The 15,470-nt window shown below is 56.6% G+C and overlaps 2 protein-coding genes across 2 annotated transcripts in view; one reads left to right on the top strand and one right to left on the bottom strand.

The window, feature by feature from the left end:
• Positions 1-4,982, top strand: part of EZH1 (enhancer of zeste 1 polycomb repressive complex 2 subunit) — a 37,070-nt gene extending 32,088 nt beyond the window's left edge. Inside the window, exon 20 of the mRNA XM_082440790.1 lies at positions 4,793-4,982. Within this exon, the coding sequence (XP_082296916.1) occupies positions 4,793-4,802 (10 nt within the window). The 3' untranslated portion in view covers positions 4,803-4,982. The remainder of the gene's footprint in view (positions 1-4,792) is intronic.
• CNTNAP1 (contactin associated protein 1) lies at positions 149-14,964 on the bottom strand. Its single transcript, XM_082440773.1, has 24 exons — positions 14,831-14,964; positions 13,773-13,874; positions 13,485-13,678; positions 12,888-13,035; positions 12,589-12,792; positions 11,792-11,976; positions 11,039-11,182; positions 10,156-10,417; positions 9,503-9,652; positions 9,073-9,244; positions 8,504-8,610; positions 8,238-8,357; positions 7,652-7,855; positions 7,297-7,453; positions 7,084-7,211; positions 6,589-6,774; positions 5,505-5,726; positions 5,009-5,248; positions 3,747-4,100; positions 3,460-3,587; positions 2,906-2,999; positions 2,470-2,715; positions 2,314-2,361; positions 149-1,480 (listed from the first exon to the last, which is right to left on the bottom strand). Exons 1-24 carry the CDS (start codon positions 14,895-14,897, stop codon positions 1,212-1,214), a joined length of 4,131 nt encoding a protein of 1,376 aa, XP_082296899.1. The 5' UTR covers positions 14,898-14,964; the 3' UTR covers positions 149-1,211.
• Between the last annotated feature and the right edge of the window lie 506 nt (positions 14,965-15,470).

Genomic DNA, 15,470 nt, shown 5'->3' with positions numbered 1-15,470 from the left:
TAGGGGGTTGGCAAGAGCCAAGCAGGCTTCCAGTAGGTGATGCAAGGATTTTGAGTGCTCCCCATAGAGTTTCTGGAGCCGTCAGATTAGCTCCCTTGACATCATCCCACTGTGCCCTAACCACGCCGCCAGCTACCACACAACAGACTTAGGCTCTGTCACTCTGCTTTATTAGAACAGCTCCGAGTCTGAGAGCACAGCTTCAGAGTGGAGGCCGGATCAGGCTTGGGTGAATGACCAGCAGACCTCATGAGACTTCCAACACAGGAGAAGCACACTACAGACCGTGGGCACAGCACAGGACAGGACAGTCGATTGATTTTTTCTTTTATATATAAACTGATAATTTAAAAAATTAGAGTAATATATAGAGTTTCTCTAGAGAGAGACTTTGCAACAAAAAATATATATAAAGAACATGACCTCCTGGGCAAACGAAGCAGCATCTCTGAGCGGAGGAAAGAGGGCTCCTCATGCATTGGAGAGGGGGGGCCAAGCCTTTGGACAGGCACCAAGGCTACTGCATATCTTGGAAGAGGGAGGAAGAGTAGAGGGCTGGCTAGTCAGTGTGTCTGCGTTATTCTCTCTACATTGCAAGTTTCTTATGGCTTTGGCTAAAGCATGTAAAGCAGTGGAGGTACTAAGGTGCTAAACTGAGGCCTCTCGGTCTCTGTAAAAAACAAAAAACGGGGGGTGGGAGACATCAGTGAAGCCCTCCCTAATCCCCAGTTGAGTGGAAGCAGATGGAAGATGTTCTGCAGGGGAGGGGGGAGGCTGGGGGGTATGATTTAGCAGCCTCCTCCCCCCATACCCCCTGCATCCCTGCAATCCCACACATCTGTCCCTGCTGAGATTGAATATTTGAAGGGAGGCCGTTAATCTCCCCTGCACTCTGTTGTTAATCCCTGGCAGCAGCTGGGACAGGGATGGCAGGAAGGGCCTGTCTCAACCCCATGAGGCTTCTTTGGGGCAGGCAAACAACCAGGAGCCTGGGGAGATGGGGATGGGCAGGGCATTGGTTTAGGCAGTGAGGCTCAGCCACTCCCTTTGGTCCCATCTGTAGCTCTGCCCACCAAACTTGGCAGGAGGGAAATCCTCTGGATGAGCAGAGCCAGCTAAGAGGAGCCAAATGTCCCTGACAGGGTGGGGTAGAGGCAGGAATTGGGGAATTTGGAGGAGATGGACTTGGTCCCTGAAGCCCTTCTCCTGATTCATTCAGACCTGGACTCCTCCAGGATCTGGGGTAGGTTTTGGTCCCGGGGGCCAGGGGCTGGGGCTGGAACTTGGGTAGAAGCTGGTGTTGGGGCCGGGGCTGGGGCTTGGGCTGGGCCTGAAGTAGGTAGGGGAGGTTTGCTGCCAGGGTGGTAATCGTGAGTGGCCTTGGGCTCATTGGTGTGGTAGGAGCCCTTGTAGCGATGATTTTGCAGATAGAAGAGCACCAACATTCCCACCAACCCCAGCAGCAAGAAGGCCACCAAAACTGAAAGAGAAAAAAAGGAACAATTCAGGGCAGATCTTTGGGGTTTCACCTATATACATACACATGTGTATGCTTTTGGCCTAAAGCATACGTGTACAAGAGCATCAGCTGTATGGCCACATCAAGCCATTCTTAAGTATCTGGTAGGTCTAAATTCCTGGCTTATCCCCTGCCGTCTTCTGTTTCTAACATTCTCTTTCCACATCCCTGGTACTTACCCCAATTTCTCATCTCTCTCGATGTTACTGCACCCCCATTTCCTCATCCCTTAGCTTTAGCCTCATTTTATTTTTTCATTTTCTTATAACAGTTTTACTGAGATACAGTTTACGTACCATAAAATTTACCTTTTTATAGTGCAGTAAAGCTCCTTTTAATAAACAGTTCCTGCCTAATTCTGGGACCTTTTAGATATTGAACACCTGACTTTGGTGGAACATAATGACCATGATCCAACAGATAAGCATGTGGCTTAAGCTGCTCATCAGGAAGTGGAGATTATCTGATCCACAAAGTCATAAAGTCAAATGTGACCAGCAATGGACTACCACTGAGAAGTATATGGGATCAGGCATTGATGGGCACATCACTGTAAAAGCTTGAGCCCCATTTTGATATTTCATTTCAATTAAAAGTCTATAGCATCCTCAAACATTTAAAAATCTCCAACCTGATTATCAGCTACCTTCAGCATAGCCTGTCTCATCCTTCTGGGCACCACCATGCACCTAGTGCCTTCACCACCCCTCAGCCCTGAGGATACGGGGCAGGGAGGCAACGCTGACAGCCAGAGGGTAGAATGAGGAGGTCGGGGTAGTGACTGTGCTACTCACGGCCCAAAAGTATGGCAACCCATCCGTCATCGTGGTAGTATGGGAAGTCTGAAAAAGAGAAAGCACCTGTTAGGAGAAGCCGCCTCCAGGTTAAGAGTCATTTCCTTTCCCTGTTGTCCCTCTCTTCCCTTCCTTTACTGTGTCCCAGGGATGTACCTGGGGGCAGATACCAGGGGTCCAGCTCAGGTGGCACCTCTGAGACGAGACGTGGCATGGCTCCGCAGTTAGACTCAGACAGTTCTCCCTGAACGCGAAGGGCCTCAGCCAGCTCCGAGGTCATGGGTCGAGGTGTTCGGAAGTGGCTCTTGAGGGGAGCCACATTGTTGAATCGGACACCAGACAGGCAGCCCGAGAAACCTGGTGTGTTGTAACGCTGGATCTCCGGGTCAATCACTCCCGTCTCTGAGGGAGAGGCAGCCCAGAAAGAAACGGGCTTGGACCACCAATAGCCCTGCCCCCTCTCACCATCGCTAGGTTCCCACTCCTCTTTATCAGCACCTTCAGTGCCACTCCCCGTCCTTCACTCCCCTCTGGGCTCCAGGGACTTCACCCACAGCTCCTTACCCCAAACGCCCTCTGAGCCCCAGCTTACCCATAACGCGCCCCAGATACAAGGCCTTGGGTGAGTCCAGCTGGCTGTCCACCAGCAGTGAGAACTTCTGTTCTGTCAGGGGGAAGTAGTCCACCTGAGTGGGGAGGGGAAAGGAGATGAGGGAGGGAGAACCGGGGGCAGACGTAGCCCAGACCAGGCTGGAACTCTCCTCTCCCAGTTGGTGGTGAGTCCTAGCTCAGTCCCGGGTGGGCAACCACTGGACCCAGACATAGGATTTGGTATTAAAAACCCAACAACCTGGTTTTGAGCCCTGTTTTCGCAGCTTAACGGTGGTTTGACTTTGGGAACACCACTTTACTGTCTGAGCCCCTTTAGTGATTTGTCAAATGAAGATAAGAAGAAGAGCTGCCTACCTGAACTCCCTCACAGAGCGGTTGTGAGGTCCCATGAGATAACACACATGAACATCCTCTGTAAGTTGGAACGTGCTCTACAAATGCTAAACGTTTGGCATTTCCCACTGCCGCAACCTAGATGGCGAGGTTACGGTCTGAACCGGCCCGCCTCCCTTGTCCCCCTCCCCCTGCACGCACCTGGATGAAGAGGTTGCGGTAGACCCGGGTGAGGTTGACGCTGTGGGGCTGGCCGTCAGTTACGGGGCGCGTGGTTAGTTGGTAGACGTAGGGGCTGGTGCCCAGCTGATAGCGCAGCTGCAGGGTCCCTGTAGGGTGGGGAGGAGGAAGAGGGGGTCTCCTCTCAGCTCCCGAAGTCCCCATCTTGTGAGAGCGCTTGAGCCCTTGTATTGGTCAATCGATGGTTACGAGAACGGAGGGCACCCAGAGGCAGCTGGAATTGAGCGCGAGAGCCTCGGGGGACTTACCATCTTCCTTGATGAGCACAGCCATGTAGTCACGCACAAAGGAGCTGACGTAGAGCAGGACGGCGGGGGCGGAGTGGGTGCTGAAGCTGAAGGACACCTCCTCTCCAGTGACATTATAGACAGGTCCACGGTAGCCCGGCACCGGCCGGCCAGGCCGCGGGTAGTCCGGCAGGCGGTAGCCAGGGCCGTGGTAGCCGGGCACGTAGCCGGGAGTGTCGTAGCCGGGGATGTAGCCGGGCTCGTAGCCTGGCACCGGCCGGCTCAGCATGTGGGAGAACTCGCGGGCTGCGGAGCGCAGCGCTGACTGGAGGTTATAGCGCATCCAGGTGCCCGGCTCAAAGAAACCGCCAATGTCTGAAGGCAGAGGTAGTGAGGTCAGGGCTCCCGTTCCCACATTCAGACGCTGTATATGTCATCCACACACACCCTCTGGCACGTGTCCCCAGTTTCAGCCACCACCACAACCCGTCTCCATTCACTTTTAGGTCCTCTGGCACCCCTGTGTCACGGAATGGAATCTTAAAATCATGGGAAATGTAAAAGGTCATCTAATCCAACCCCTGCGTTTTACAGCTGGGGAAAGTGAGGCTCAGAAGTGGGTAGCTACTTGCCTAGGGATACACAGTAAGTGGACAGTCAAGATTAGAATCGAGACACCATACGCCCATCTGGTACACCTGCCACTACTCACCTTCCGAACCAAAACCAAAGGTCTTCTGTCAGTCCCTTAGTCCCTGTATCTCCCTACCTCACCAGACTTCTCCCACCCAGTGACCTCCCTGCTCACGCATCCTCCTAGACCAGCCTTAGGGAGGCTGCGGTCTGGGTATATGTGCAGAATCTTGCTATGGTGAATGTCAAGGCTTGCCTTAACCAAGAACCAGGTTGTAGACATGTTTTAGGAGTGCAGCGATTGTCAAATAGGAAGTGGCATAGTGCATCGTGCAGCCTGAGGGGGATATTCTTGCAAGGGGGGTGACCTGTGTTCCCTTGGTGACAGTGGGAAGATGGGGAAGTTATTTGCTTGTTGCTTTTGATCTTTTTAGTGCCAGCTAGCTGTACCATCCCTTCCTTGCCCCACTTTATGCCTTTGGAGTCACCCAACATCTTCAACTGCCTGACTGCCCCAGCTCAGAGCTCAGGAGCCCAGGACGACCACAGTTTTCCCTGATGCTGACTTTGTGTCCTCCTTCCTTTCCTGCCCTCTCTACATCCCATTATGCCCTATGGCTCCCTGTCCTCCCATAACCAGCAGCACTAACCGTGGTTGCAGTATGGCCCATCAAAAGCCGTGAGGTCACAGTCACAGGTGTAGTAGCTGTAGCGCTCCACGCAGCGGCCTCCATGGAAACAGGGGAACCGGGGGTGGGCGCAGTGGCCCGTGCAGTTGGGTGAGGTACCCTCAGAGGCATTGGCACGGCCCTCCAGGTTCAGAGTCACTCCATTCAGACGCATAGCCCTCAAGCAACCCACGAAGGGCCGCCTCTTAAGCTCTGCAGATCCTGGGGAAGGTGGGCAGGTCAAGAAATGGGTGTAGAGCCAGAGACAGGGATAAGCATTGGGGTTCAGAAGGGAGCCAAGGGGGCTAGAAGAACGGAATAGATGCCAGGGACTGGAGAGGAAAGGTGAGCCTTTGGCTCACTCTGAGGTCGAGGCGATCGGGACCTAAGACACAGGGTTCCTGGAAACAAGGAGAGTGGCCTTGAGAGGAGGGGAAGGTGTCAGAGGCTTCAGCCCTGCCTCTGGGCTGCTGCTCACCAACATAGAGGGGCTGGTCGTACTCCAGCCAGAGGTAGGTCTGCAGGGGCATCGGCCGCAGCACCCAAGGCCGGTGATCCACGCGGAGCCGGGCCTGCTTTACATTGATTTCAGCCCGGACCAGGTGCCACTCGTCATCGTTGAACTCAAAGTCATCTGAGTGCACTGTCAGGTTCTCATCCCCATTCCCCACGTCGAAGGCGAAGACCACATCCCGGGATGCTGGACAACGTTGGGAGTGAGGGGGAGAGGACTCAGACCTCCAAGGTACCTCACAGGTTCACCTGATACAACCCCTCTTCTTCACCCTTTGGAGCTCCTTGAATGTCCCTCCAGTCTGTCTACAGCCTGGGACAAAACCCATAAACTGCTTAAAACCTCATACCCCGGACTTCCTTGGTGATGCAGTGGTTAAGAATCCGCCTGCCAACGCAGGGCAGACGGGTTCAAGCCCTGGTCCGGGAAGATCCCACATGCCGCGGAGCAACTAAGCCCGTGCGCCACAACTGCTGAGCCTGCGCTCTAGAGCCCGCGAGCCACAACTACTGAGCCCACGTGCCACAACTACTGAAGCCCGCGTGCCTAGAGCCCGTGCTCCACAACAAAGAGAAGCCCCCGCAATGAGAAGCCCGCGCACCGCAACGATGAACAGCCCCCGCTCACCGCAACTAGAGAAAGCCCGCGCGAAGCAACGAAGACCCAACGCAGCCAAAAATAAATAAATGTATAAAAAAAGAAAAAAACCTCATATCCCTGGTCTCTCCCAAATCTCAGATCCCTGGAGCCAGCTTTCCAGCCCCACTTCTCAGGTTAGAAGCATAGCTCATCAGGTAGAAGGCCCCACCCCCCGAGGAGTCCCGCTTCCCTACAAGTCAGGGACCTAAGGCCCAGAGAGGCTAAGTGGGCGCTCAGGGTCACGAAGCCAGCTATCAACACAGAGCTGGGTGTAGAAGCCAGCGCCCTCTGAAGCCCTTTCCATGCTGCCTCGCAGAGGGGCGTCTCACCCCTTGTCGCTTGCCCCAGCCTCCACCCACCCCACACCTCCCCAGGGATCGTCATCCCCCAGCAACGTCTGCCTGCTCACTGTTGAGTTCCACCCGCACGTAAGGTCGGCGCCACTGGCAGTAAGGGCCCCCTGTATTCTCTAGGAAGACTCCTGAGGGAGCCGAGGTCCTGAAGTAGAAGGAGACATCAAGGCTGTGGTTGGCCTGGATTGGGGGAAAGCGCAGTGCAGCCCCAGTGTGGAAGGCGATGGTGTTCCAGGAATTTCCTACAAAACCAGATGGAGGAAGGCCTTGTCAGCGAGGTAGGAGGGGAGAGGAGTAAGGCAGCCTCAGGTCGGGGGGAGACAGGGCAAAAGGGGACAGCTAGGGGTCCCCAGGGAAACTTAAGGCGCGTAATGAAAGAGAGGAAGGTGCCGAGGAAGGTGCCAAGGAACAACACAGGTGTGGGCATATCACACCAGGAGCTGGGGTGTCTGGCAGTGTGTCCTAGAGACTCCCAGTGGATCAGGTAGCCTAGATTTTGGAAACTGGAGAGCTGACCCTGGGAGGGTACACAAAAAGGGTCTGTCACTCACGATCACCATAGCAGCGCAGAGGCCTCAGGAAGAACTGGGCCTCAGAACTGGAACGGTTCGTGTCCCCCACCACCACCTGAGTGACAGGCAAATGGTCCACAAAAGTCAGCAGGCCCTTGTCGGTTCTCCTGTGGGGACAGGATGCGGTGGCTCAGCCTCTGCCGCTCAGCTGTCCCTGGCGTCCTGAAAGCCCTGTCCCTCTGCCCCCCTTACCACTGGGGCTGGTCGGCATCACAGTTACAGTGTAGAGCGGGGTCCACACAGCTCCGGTCCAGACCACAGGCACAGCGCTGGATGCCGGGCTGCGAGCCACCCCAGTAGAAGTGCTGCTCCTCGTTTCGGCCAATCCAGAAGCTATAGGGGTAGCCTCCTGGGGAAGAGGTGCAGGCAGTTTCCAGGCCCTGCCCTCCATTAGCCTCCGGGCTCCTCTCTCACCCTTCCAACCAGCCCAGACCCTTTCTTGAATCCTGTAGCCCAGGGCTCCCTTCAACCCTCTAATCCTCTTCTCCCAGACCCCACTGGTCTCTCCTCCAGCTCTCCCCCTTGCCCTCCCCACCCCCGCCCTAACCTGCAGTGTTGAGCAGCCGGGAATTGTAGCAGGAGAACTCAATCCACTGTTCACAGTGCTGGGAAGCATTGGCCAGGGCACTGACTTCCTCCCAGGATGCATTCCAATACTGGACGGCCCCGAGGAATGGCCGCTCCATGCTAGAACCTGTCACCCGAGTTGTCCACAGCCTGTCATGCCTCACAACTGTCCAGGCCCGGTTCTCTGGGGGAGGGGATGAGGCAGAGCTGTGGCTGGAGACGGGCATTCCCTACCCATCTCCCTACCCATCTCCCTGCCCACCCCCCTAGCACCAATACTGCAATCCAGAGCCAATAAACGTGGCCAGCAGCTCCATTCCAGCCCAGCTCTAGGCGCCCAACGTCATAGGCCGGAGATGAGACAGCTGGAATGGATCAGGAAGCTGGAATCTACCTGCAAGGCTAGATTACAAATCCCTGAGTGTCCCCTTCCCCCTTCTGTCCTCCTTTACCCCCACCACCATTTAATCTTACTGGCCCCTGTCCTCCCTTCCATCCTTCCATTTCCCCCACACTCCCGCATTGCCTTGTCAGCTGCCCCTCCACCACCCATCAGAGCCACGTACCTCGGATATCACAGTACACTACAAATGGCTTCAGGGGGCCACTCCCATCAGGATCAATGGTGAAGTTGCCAGAAGTTTTCCCACTGAGCCGATAAGCCTCACAGGATTCCTTATACAAAGCTGGTTGGTGGTGAGGTGGGGAAAAGGCAATTATAGGGTCAGGGGGCTAGGAGGGCCAGCCCCACCATCTCTGGCAGCCTCATGATTGCCAGAAACCTCCTGACCTCCCCTGTCTCTGACTCTCCCCCACACCCCAGCTGGCTTACGTTGGTGGCAGGTCTCCCCCTTGTAGCCTGTCAGTTCACAATAGCAGATGAAGTCATCCCAAGACTGGTAGCAGCGTCCGTCATGCTCACACATATTAGGGCTGCACCTAAGTGAGGGGGGTCAGCACCGAGGGAAGGAGCCTTATGGGGAGCTTGAGAGTAGGGTCTGATCCTTACACGCTTCACTCCCAGCTCCTGGGAGCACCAAAACCCAGTGAAACATACTCCACCTAACAAGCTTAAATGCTGGGGCATTAGGCAGGCCTCAGGGCTCAAGTACTACTGTTTCCCCTTCCCCAAAGGAATAAATAATGCCTTACTTCCCCCACCCCCCAAATAAAACCCTCTAGGACCAAAAACAGATGCTTCATTTCCATTCTGAGCATGTGTCACTTTAAGGGAAGGAATAGGAGGTGAGAGGTCAAGGAGGAATCATCCCCAGGTGGGAGACTTAGCAGCTGGGACCAGGAGAAGGGAGATCATTGAGAAAGGCCATTCCCATCATTGGGAGACCATGGAAGAGGGCTTTGGAGGGGTCACCTCTTGTAGGGAGAGGGGCTTCTGGATACCTATCAGTGATGCCACATGTGTCAAAGAGGACCTCAGCATAGTATCCAAGCCGCCGGCCCTCCACCAGAGTCAGGTTGACCAGTTGACCATCCACCTTGAGCAGCTCCATGCAGCCATGGAACGCCGTCTGGTTGGAGTGGCAGCCCGATCGACTGGCTGGCTTGGGACAACCTGGAGCAACCACCCCTGTGAGGCCCTCCCCAGGGGAGACTCCAGCGACCCTCCCCCAGGGAGATGCCAAGGGAGAGCCAGACATGAAGGAAGGAAGGGGGCTAGTAGACAATGACAGTGACCTTCCAGTCCCCAAGGCCCCAGAGGGACAAGAGGGATTTACTGCTACAAAACTCTCCATGTAGCCCTGTCTGGGTGGACTTAGATGGGGCCTTCCCACCCAGAGACAGGGGTCTAGCCAGGTCGGCCTCCACTTACCTCCAAAGAAGTATGAGGTTCCTGTACGGATCAGCAGTGGGTATGAGACCCTGACCTCTGCCCCCTCCACATCATCAATGCTGATGACTGCATGGTTTTCCTGTGCCACAAAATTCACCTCGTGCCAAAAGCCATCATTCAGGCGGAACCCTGGACAGGACAGGAGGATGGTGTGGGGGGCGGGGGGAGGAGGGGGGCACCATGTTCTAGAAGAGAACCTAGAGCGGGGAGGCAGCGACCCCACTCTGTGTCCTAACAGTAGCCTATGTGCCTCCCATTTTTACACTCATCAACCTGAGTGGTGACATCTCTGAATGTCTCTCTTCACTGTGTGGAACCCCAGTGGCTGACACAAAAGTCATAACTGAATGACACCTCCAGAGACCCTCCGGAACTGGAGAGTACCAGGATTCTCAGCCTTCCTGCTTCTCCTGGCACCCTTAGCTCCTCAGATCTGCCCTGCCCTCCCAACTCCCAGCAGCCTCCATCCACTCCCACCTTTTCCCAGGGCCCTGGGACCTCCTGCCCTGCTCCCTCCCTTCACTCCCTCACCCCTCTCCAGTGTGCAAAGGCCTCAGTCCAGGCCTACAGACTCCTCTGCTCTTTGCCCTTCTCTGGCCTCCCTGTGCCTCCCCCTTCCCTCCACCCCTTACCAGCAGCAAACTGAAGTTTCTTTCGGCCAGTCTGCACGATGGACACATTGACCTGCCCTTCACTGAGCATCAGCTCCACATGGCCCAGCCCATCCCCCAGGCGGGAGAAAAGTAGCAGCCCGGTGAGATCCCAGGTACGGAAGCGAAAAGAGACTGCGAGGCGGCCTCGGCGAGGGAAGCCAGGCACTTGCACGAAGTTGTGAGGACCTCCAAAGTTGACGGGGTGAGGAACCGGGTCCAGGCAACGGAATGCCACCTTACCCTAGGGACGAAAGTGAAGATCCCTCAGCACCCGAGCCGATGCCCCGCCCCACCTCTGTGAGGAGTGAGGTTCCCTGGGTGCACCTCCCCAACTCCCCCACAAATATGTCCAGCTGTGGAGGAGGTCTCCAGCCACCAAGTCGGCCTTCAGGACTGTATCCTGACCTACATCGTCTCCAGGGGCGACCGCTCCGTCCCTTCCTTCCAGCGTGGAGAGGCAATTTCCCGCCGCTTCCCGGCAGCAGTGCCTGATTACGCTCCTGAGTTGGGGTGGGGGGAGCACCTACACCCACACACCGAAACAGCCCTGGGTTCAAGTCCCTCCTCAGCCCCTGCGCAGCTGCGGGACCCCGGGCGGAGCCACTCAGGGTCGCTACACCTTATTTTCCTCAGTTATAATTGAGGAGATGCTTAGACCGGCCCACAGCTTTTAACTGGGGGGTTGGGAGCAGGCCTTTTGCACCTCCTGTGAGTCGGTGATGACATCATCACCCCCACTTGAGCATCTGGCTGGGGAGGGGGTCCTCGGCTTTTACATGATTCGCAATATCTCTTCCCACTCCACCTCTTGGCTCCAAGCGGCTTTGACGCCCCGTCCTCCCAGATCCCCCTGCCCACTGGCCTCAAAGGTGATCCGCGAATGGCGCCGCACGGCCAGGTCCGCGATGTTGACTCGGTTGAAGATTACGTTTTCCATGCAGCCGCGGAAATTATGCCGATAGGCAAGGTTCTTCTGCGCGGCGCCCACCAGACCCCCGATGAACATCTGCGGGCGGAGTGAGGAGTGAGTACGCTACAAATGGCTTCAGGGGGCCACCCCCATCAGGATCAATAGTGAAGTTTCCAGAAGTTTTTCCACTGAGCCGATAAGCGTGGCAGCGCGAGCGCCTTTCTCGAGCTCCCCCGCCGTACACTTTCCCACGCTCCAGGCAGATTGAGTTTTATAAGACTTGAGACACACATTGCCCCAGTATCGGTATTGAAGCTGGAAGCTCGCTGGGCCTCCCCAGGCTTGGGTTCTAGCCCTGACTCCACCACAAATTGGCTGCATGCCCTTAGGTAAGTCAATGAACCTGTCTGAGATTCTTTATCTGTAGATCAGGGCCTGAAGGGGCCAATTTTCTCATCTTGCCCGATCCCCCAAATCCAGATTTCCAGACTCCATCTCAGTAGTTCTGGGGTGGAGCCCGGGAATCTGCGTGCTAATAACAGCAGCAACAACAAAAACCCAGGCCTTTCTGGGAGTTTCCCAAGAGCTGCTAGCATATTCAGAAACCCGAAAGCAGAGTCTTACCTTTGGTAGAGAAAAGTGCTGTCCCCCACCGGCCCACCCAGCACCCCACTTAACCAAATGGCTCCTCCCCTCTCCGCTGACCTCGGTGTCCAGGTTCAGTCTCTCAAAGTCGCCATTGAGCACGAAGCGCTGCTCGTAGCCGTCCAGGGTGAGATTTGCTTCGCGGCCAAATCGGTCCACACGTACGTAATGCCAGTGCTGGTCATTGAGGACGCCACCAGCGCTCACGGTTGTGTGACCGGGCCTTGGCTGGATGGGGCTGCTGCCTGAGGGTGGGGAGGGGCCGGGGTCAGACCTGGAACCTGGAGAACCCACGCGAGCCCTACTGCCCAGCTAGCCCCCAGGCAGAGCAGCAGCCGGCAGCACAGAGGAGGGACTGCCCAGGGCCCAGGGCAGCCAGGGAAGGTGGGCATATAGAGATTGGACCACCCTCAGCCTGGGATGGAGCAGTGGCCATTGGCAAGTATGGACTTAGAGTAAGCCATTTAACCTCTCTGAGCCTCTGTTTTCCTATCAGTAAAACTTGAGACATGATAGTTGCTTCTACCTCATCATGTGGATATTATGAAAAGCGATTGAGATACAAAATAATAACGCTTTAGGCGTGTGTGTATACGTATATACAATGTTTTTACAATGAGGAAACAGACTGGGGAAGTGCTTGTCCCGCTGGTAGGTGGTAGAGCTGAGACTGGAATCCGCTTCTCCTGATCCCGAGTCCAGTGTTTTGCTAGCACCAAATTTTACACGAAAAAGGCGGGTTGGTCCAAACACTAAGGAAGGGAAGGATAAGGAGTGGTGTGTGGCTTCGCGGAGGAGGTGCAACAAGAGACGTGGGAGGAGAGCCTCAGGCTTTACGCCGGGATCTCTGAGCTCACCCAGGCTCATGTGCAGCAGCAAGTGCGCCCCCTGCAGCTCGAGTGTCACGTAGTCGCCCTGGGCGCCCTCGGCGTGCAACAGGAGCCCGTCCTTCTCTTCGGTCTTGAAGCTGAAGGCGAACACGTCCCACAGACTCCGGCTGACCCCTCGCGGGAAGCGGTACGAGATGGCATCATCGCCATCGAAATAGAGCACGTCGGACTCTGCGCGAGGGGCAGTAGGTGGGTTGGGGACCGGAGAGACTCTTTGTCTCCCGGGCACCCCCCCTCCCCGCCCGCCCACGACCTCACACCCTTACTGTAAGGGCAGCCGTAGAGGCCGAGCCTCAGGCCGATCTTGCCGCGCGGGTTCCAAGCCAAGGGCACGATGCGGATGTAGCGCGCCGTGAAGTGGTAGTGCAGGTCGTGGCGAACCACCGCCGACTCGTTCACGTTACCGAAGAAGGTCTGAGGGGCAAGGGAAGAGGAGTGACCACGTCCCCACCCTCTACTTGTTTCTCCACAGCCTCCCAGCCCACAGTTGTCGCATCTAGCCAATCTCGACTTCTGGAAGGCAAACACTCCTTATCTCCCCTGCCTTCATGGCTTTACACAAACACAGTTTCCCTAGCCTAGAGCGTCCCATTATATCCTCAAAGGTCAACTCAGATGTCACCACCTTCATGAAGCTCTCCCAGATTTTACCTTGAAGTATGTTAAACCCTGTCACTGGGAATATCTTGCACACATGGCGAGCCGACAGTCCCTCTGGACTGAGTCCTTGGGGAGGAAGTCACTGCTCCTCGTCTGTGCCCTCACCACCGCCTCCTGCCCTTCCCCCAAGATTGTGCCCAGCCCAGCCCAGGTCACAGAGCTGAAAAGGTTCCCCAGGTGTGTGCACAGGGAGCCTGGAGTACCGCGTTGTGCCCTCGCTGATAGAATGGTGTCCAGCTGTCCACTCGGTCGCCATAGAGCAGCATGTAATGTGTGACCCAGTCCCAAGAGTTAAAGGAGCCCTGCGTGGCCACAGCCCGGATCCGGTGCTTCTTCATTAGGTCGATCTGGAGCCAGGGATTTGGGTCCCCAATCCGGGGAGACCATCCGCTTATGCCTACAGAAGGGGCAAGGGCTTTCACCACTGGCTCCCCATTTACCTCCAGCCCTCCAGAGTCCCCCACCCCACCATGGGGCACCACCATGCTCACCGTGCAGCCGGGCAAAACGGGGCGCAGTGAAGAGCCCATAGTAGGAGGAGGCGCCCAGGGAGCGTGCATACAGGGGCCCAACCAGCTCCTCGTCACAGCCGTCTGGGTTGGGGGAACAGACATGTTGATCAGGGTGGCCCCTCCCAGTCTTCCCAAAGGCCCAGCACGCTGAGCAACCGGAGCTCTTTCTTCTCTCTCCCCCATTGCAGACCCAGCCCTAACTTAAACCATCTCCTCAACCTGGGCTGCAGCAACAGCTGCACACTTCGGGGAGGCTGCCTTCTTCTTCTGGAAGAACCCGTAGGCCAGACCCTGCCTAGTACCAGTTGCGGTTCAGTACACCCGCAAACACAATCCGAAACCTCAGCATCTTTTAGAACCTGAGTCACCCCAAGACACCAATCCAGCCCCAGCCTTAGCCTCAATCCCAGTCAGCAGTACCCACAGACCTACACCAACTCCAAATCCAGGCCTTGGTCCCAACCCCAGCCAGTCCAAGCACCATCACCAGTTCCACGTCCAACCTTAGCATCATAAAGGGTCACCAAATACTGCATGGATCCCAACCCCAAAATCCAGCCCCAGCACCATCACCAGTTCCACGTCCAACCTTAGCATCATAAAGGGTCACCAAATACTGCATGGATCCCAACCCCAAAATCCAGCCCCAGCCTCAGCCCCAAACCCTGGTCCCTGGGCCAGCTCCAAGCCCAGCCCCAGCCCCTGGCAAAACCTTAACCCTAGCGGGGTCACTGGCACCACCCTTATTCCCAACCCTCAAACCCAGGCACTAGCTCCCGCTTGGATCCCAGTCCCAAATCCCCGCCCGGGCCAACTCTATCTTCAGCTCTGAGCCCAGCCCCAGCGCCCGGCGCGCGCGCCAGCCTCGGAGCTGCATTGCGGAGCGCGGGGGAGAGGCAGGAAAGGATGAAAGCGCACGAGCGCGCGCCAGCCGGGAAGGGAGCCGCGACCACCCAGCCGCAATGCGGTGAGGGACCCGCCCTGCAGACCTTAGACTCCCAGGCCCAACCCCGCCTGCCTGCGAGCCCCGCACTCACAGTAGCCCCAGCCCCGGGCTCCCGAGACCGCGGCGAGCAGGATGCAGAAGAGCCGGAGACGCATCATGCAGGGCTGACGGATCCCGGCGGCCGCCTCCCAGTGCCCGTCTCCGGCTAGGGCTCCAGTTCCAGCTCGGGCTTTCCTCCTAGGGTTCGCAGCGGATGGCTCTCTCCCCCTTACCCACCCCTCCCTCTTCCCTCTCTCCCCCTAACCCTTCTCCCTTGTCTCTCTCTGTGCTGTTCCTGGTTCTCCGCTGTTCTCGCCTCTCCTTCAACCCTCTCTCTTCTCACCTCTCCCCTCCCCCAGCCTCCCTCTCCTGGCACGCGCCGCTTTCCCGGACCCCGCGCAAGCGCGCGCCTGAGCCCTGCTGCGAATGGGCGGGGGTAGAGAGCCTCCCGTCGCCGGGAAATACCCTGAATAACCCGAGGCCGACGGGGACTGTGGCCTCAGGGATGGGGGAAGAGAGGCTAGGGCCGGTTAGGGGGTCCTGAAAAATCCAAGAAAAGGGAGATGGAAGGGGAGGGTGCTTGGAGATGGAGAGAAGAGTAAGTAAAAGAATCTAACATTTTCTGACAGCAAATTATGCTCCAGGCACCTGTGCTAGGCACCCTCAGCACCCTGTGAATTCTGCATTTTTAC

The sequence above is a fragment of the Balaenoptera physalus genome (genome assembly GCF_965194825.1).
Source record: "Balaenoptera physalus genome assembly, chromosome: 20".
NCBI classification, from domain to species: domain Eukaryota; kingdom Metazoa; phylum Chordata; class Mammalia; order Artiodactyla; family Balaenopteridae; genus Balaenoptera; species Balaenoptera physalus.
This window is presented reverse-complemented; position numbering and strand designations above follow the sequence as displayed.

Bases quoted from the DNA above. Each gene is read 5' to 3' on its own strand.
- CNTNAP1 (XM_082440773.1), bottom strand. From the start codon at position 14,897: ATGATGCGTCTCCGGCTCTTCTGCATCCTGCTCGCCGCGGTCTCGGGA. The intron at 12,793-12,887 runs GTAAGGGTGTGA...CCCCTCGCGCAG, and splicing joins CCTCTACGGCTGCCCTTACA to AGTCCGACGTGCTCTATTTC. The intron at 4,101-5,008 runs GTTAGTGCTGCT...CTCTGCCTTCAG, and splicing joins TGGGCCATACTGCAACCACG to ACATTGGCGGTTTCTTTGAG.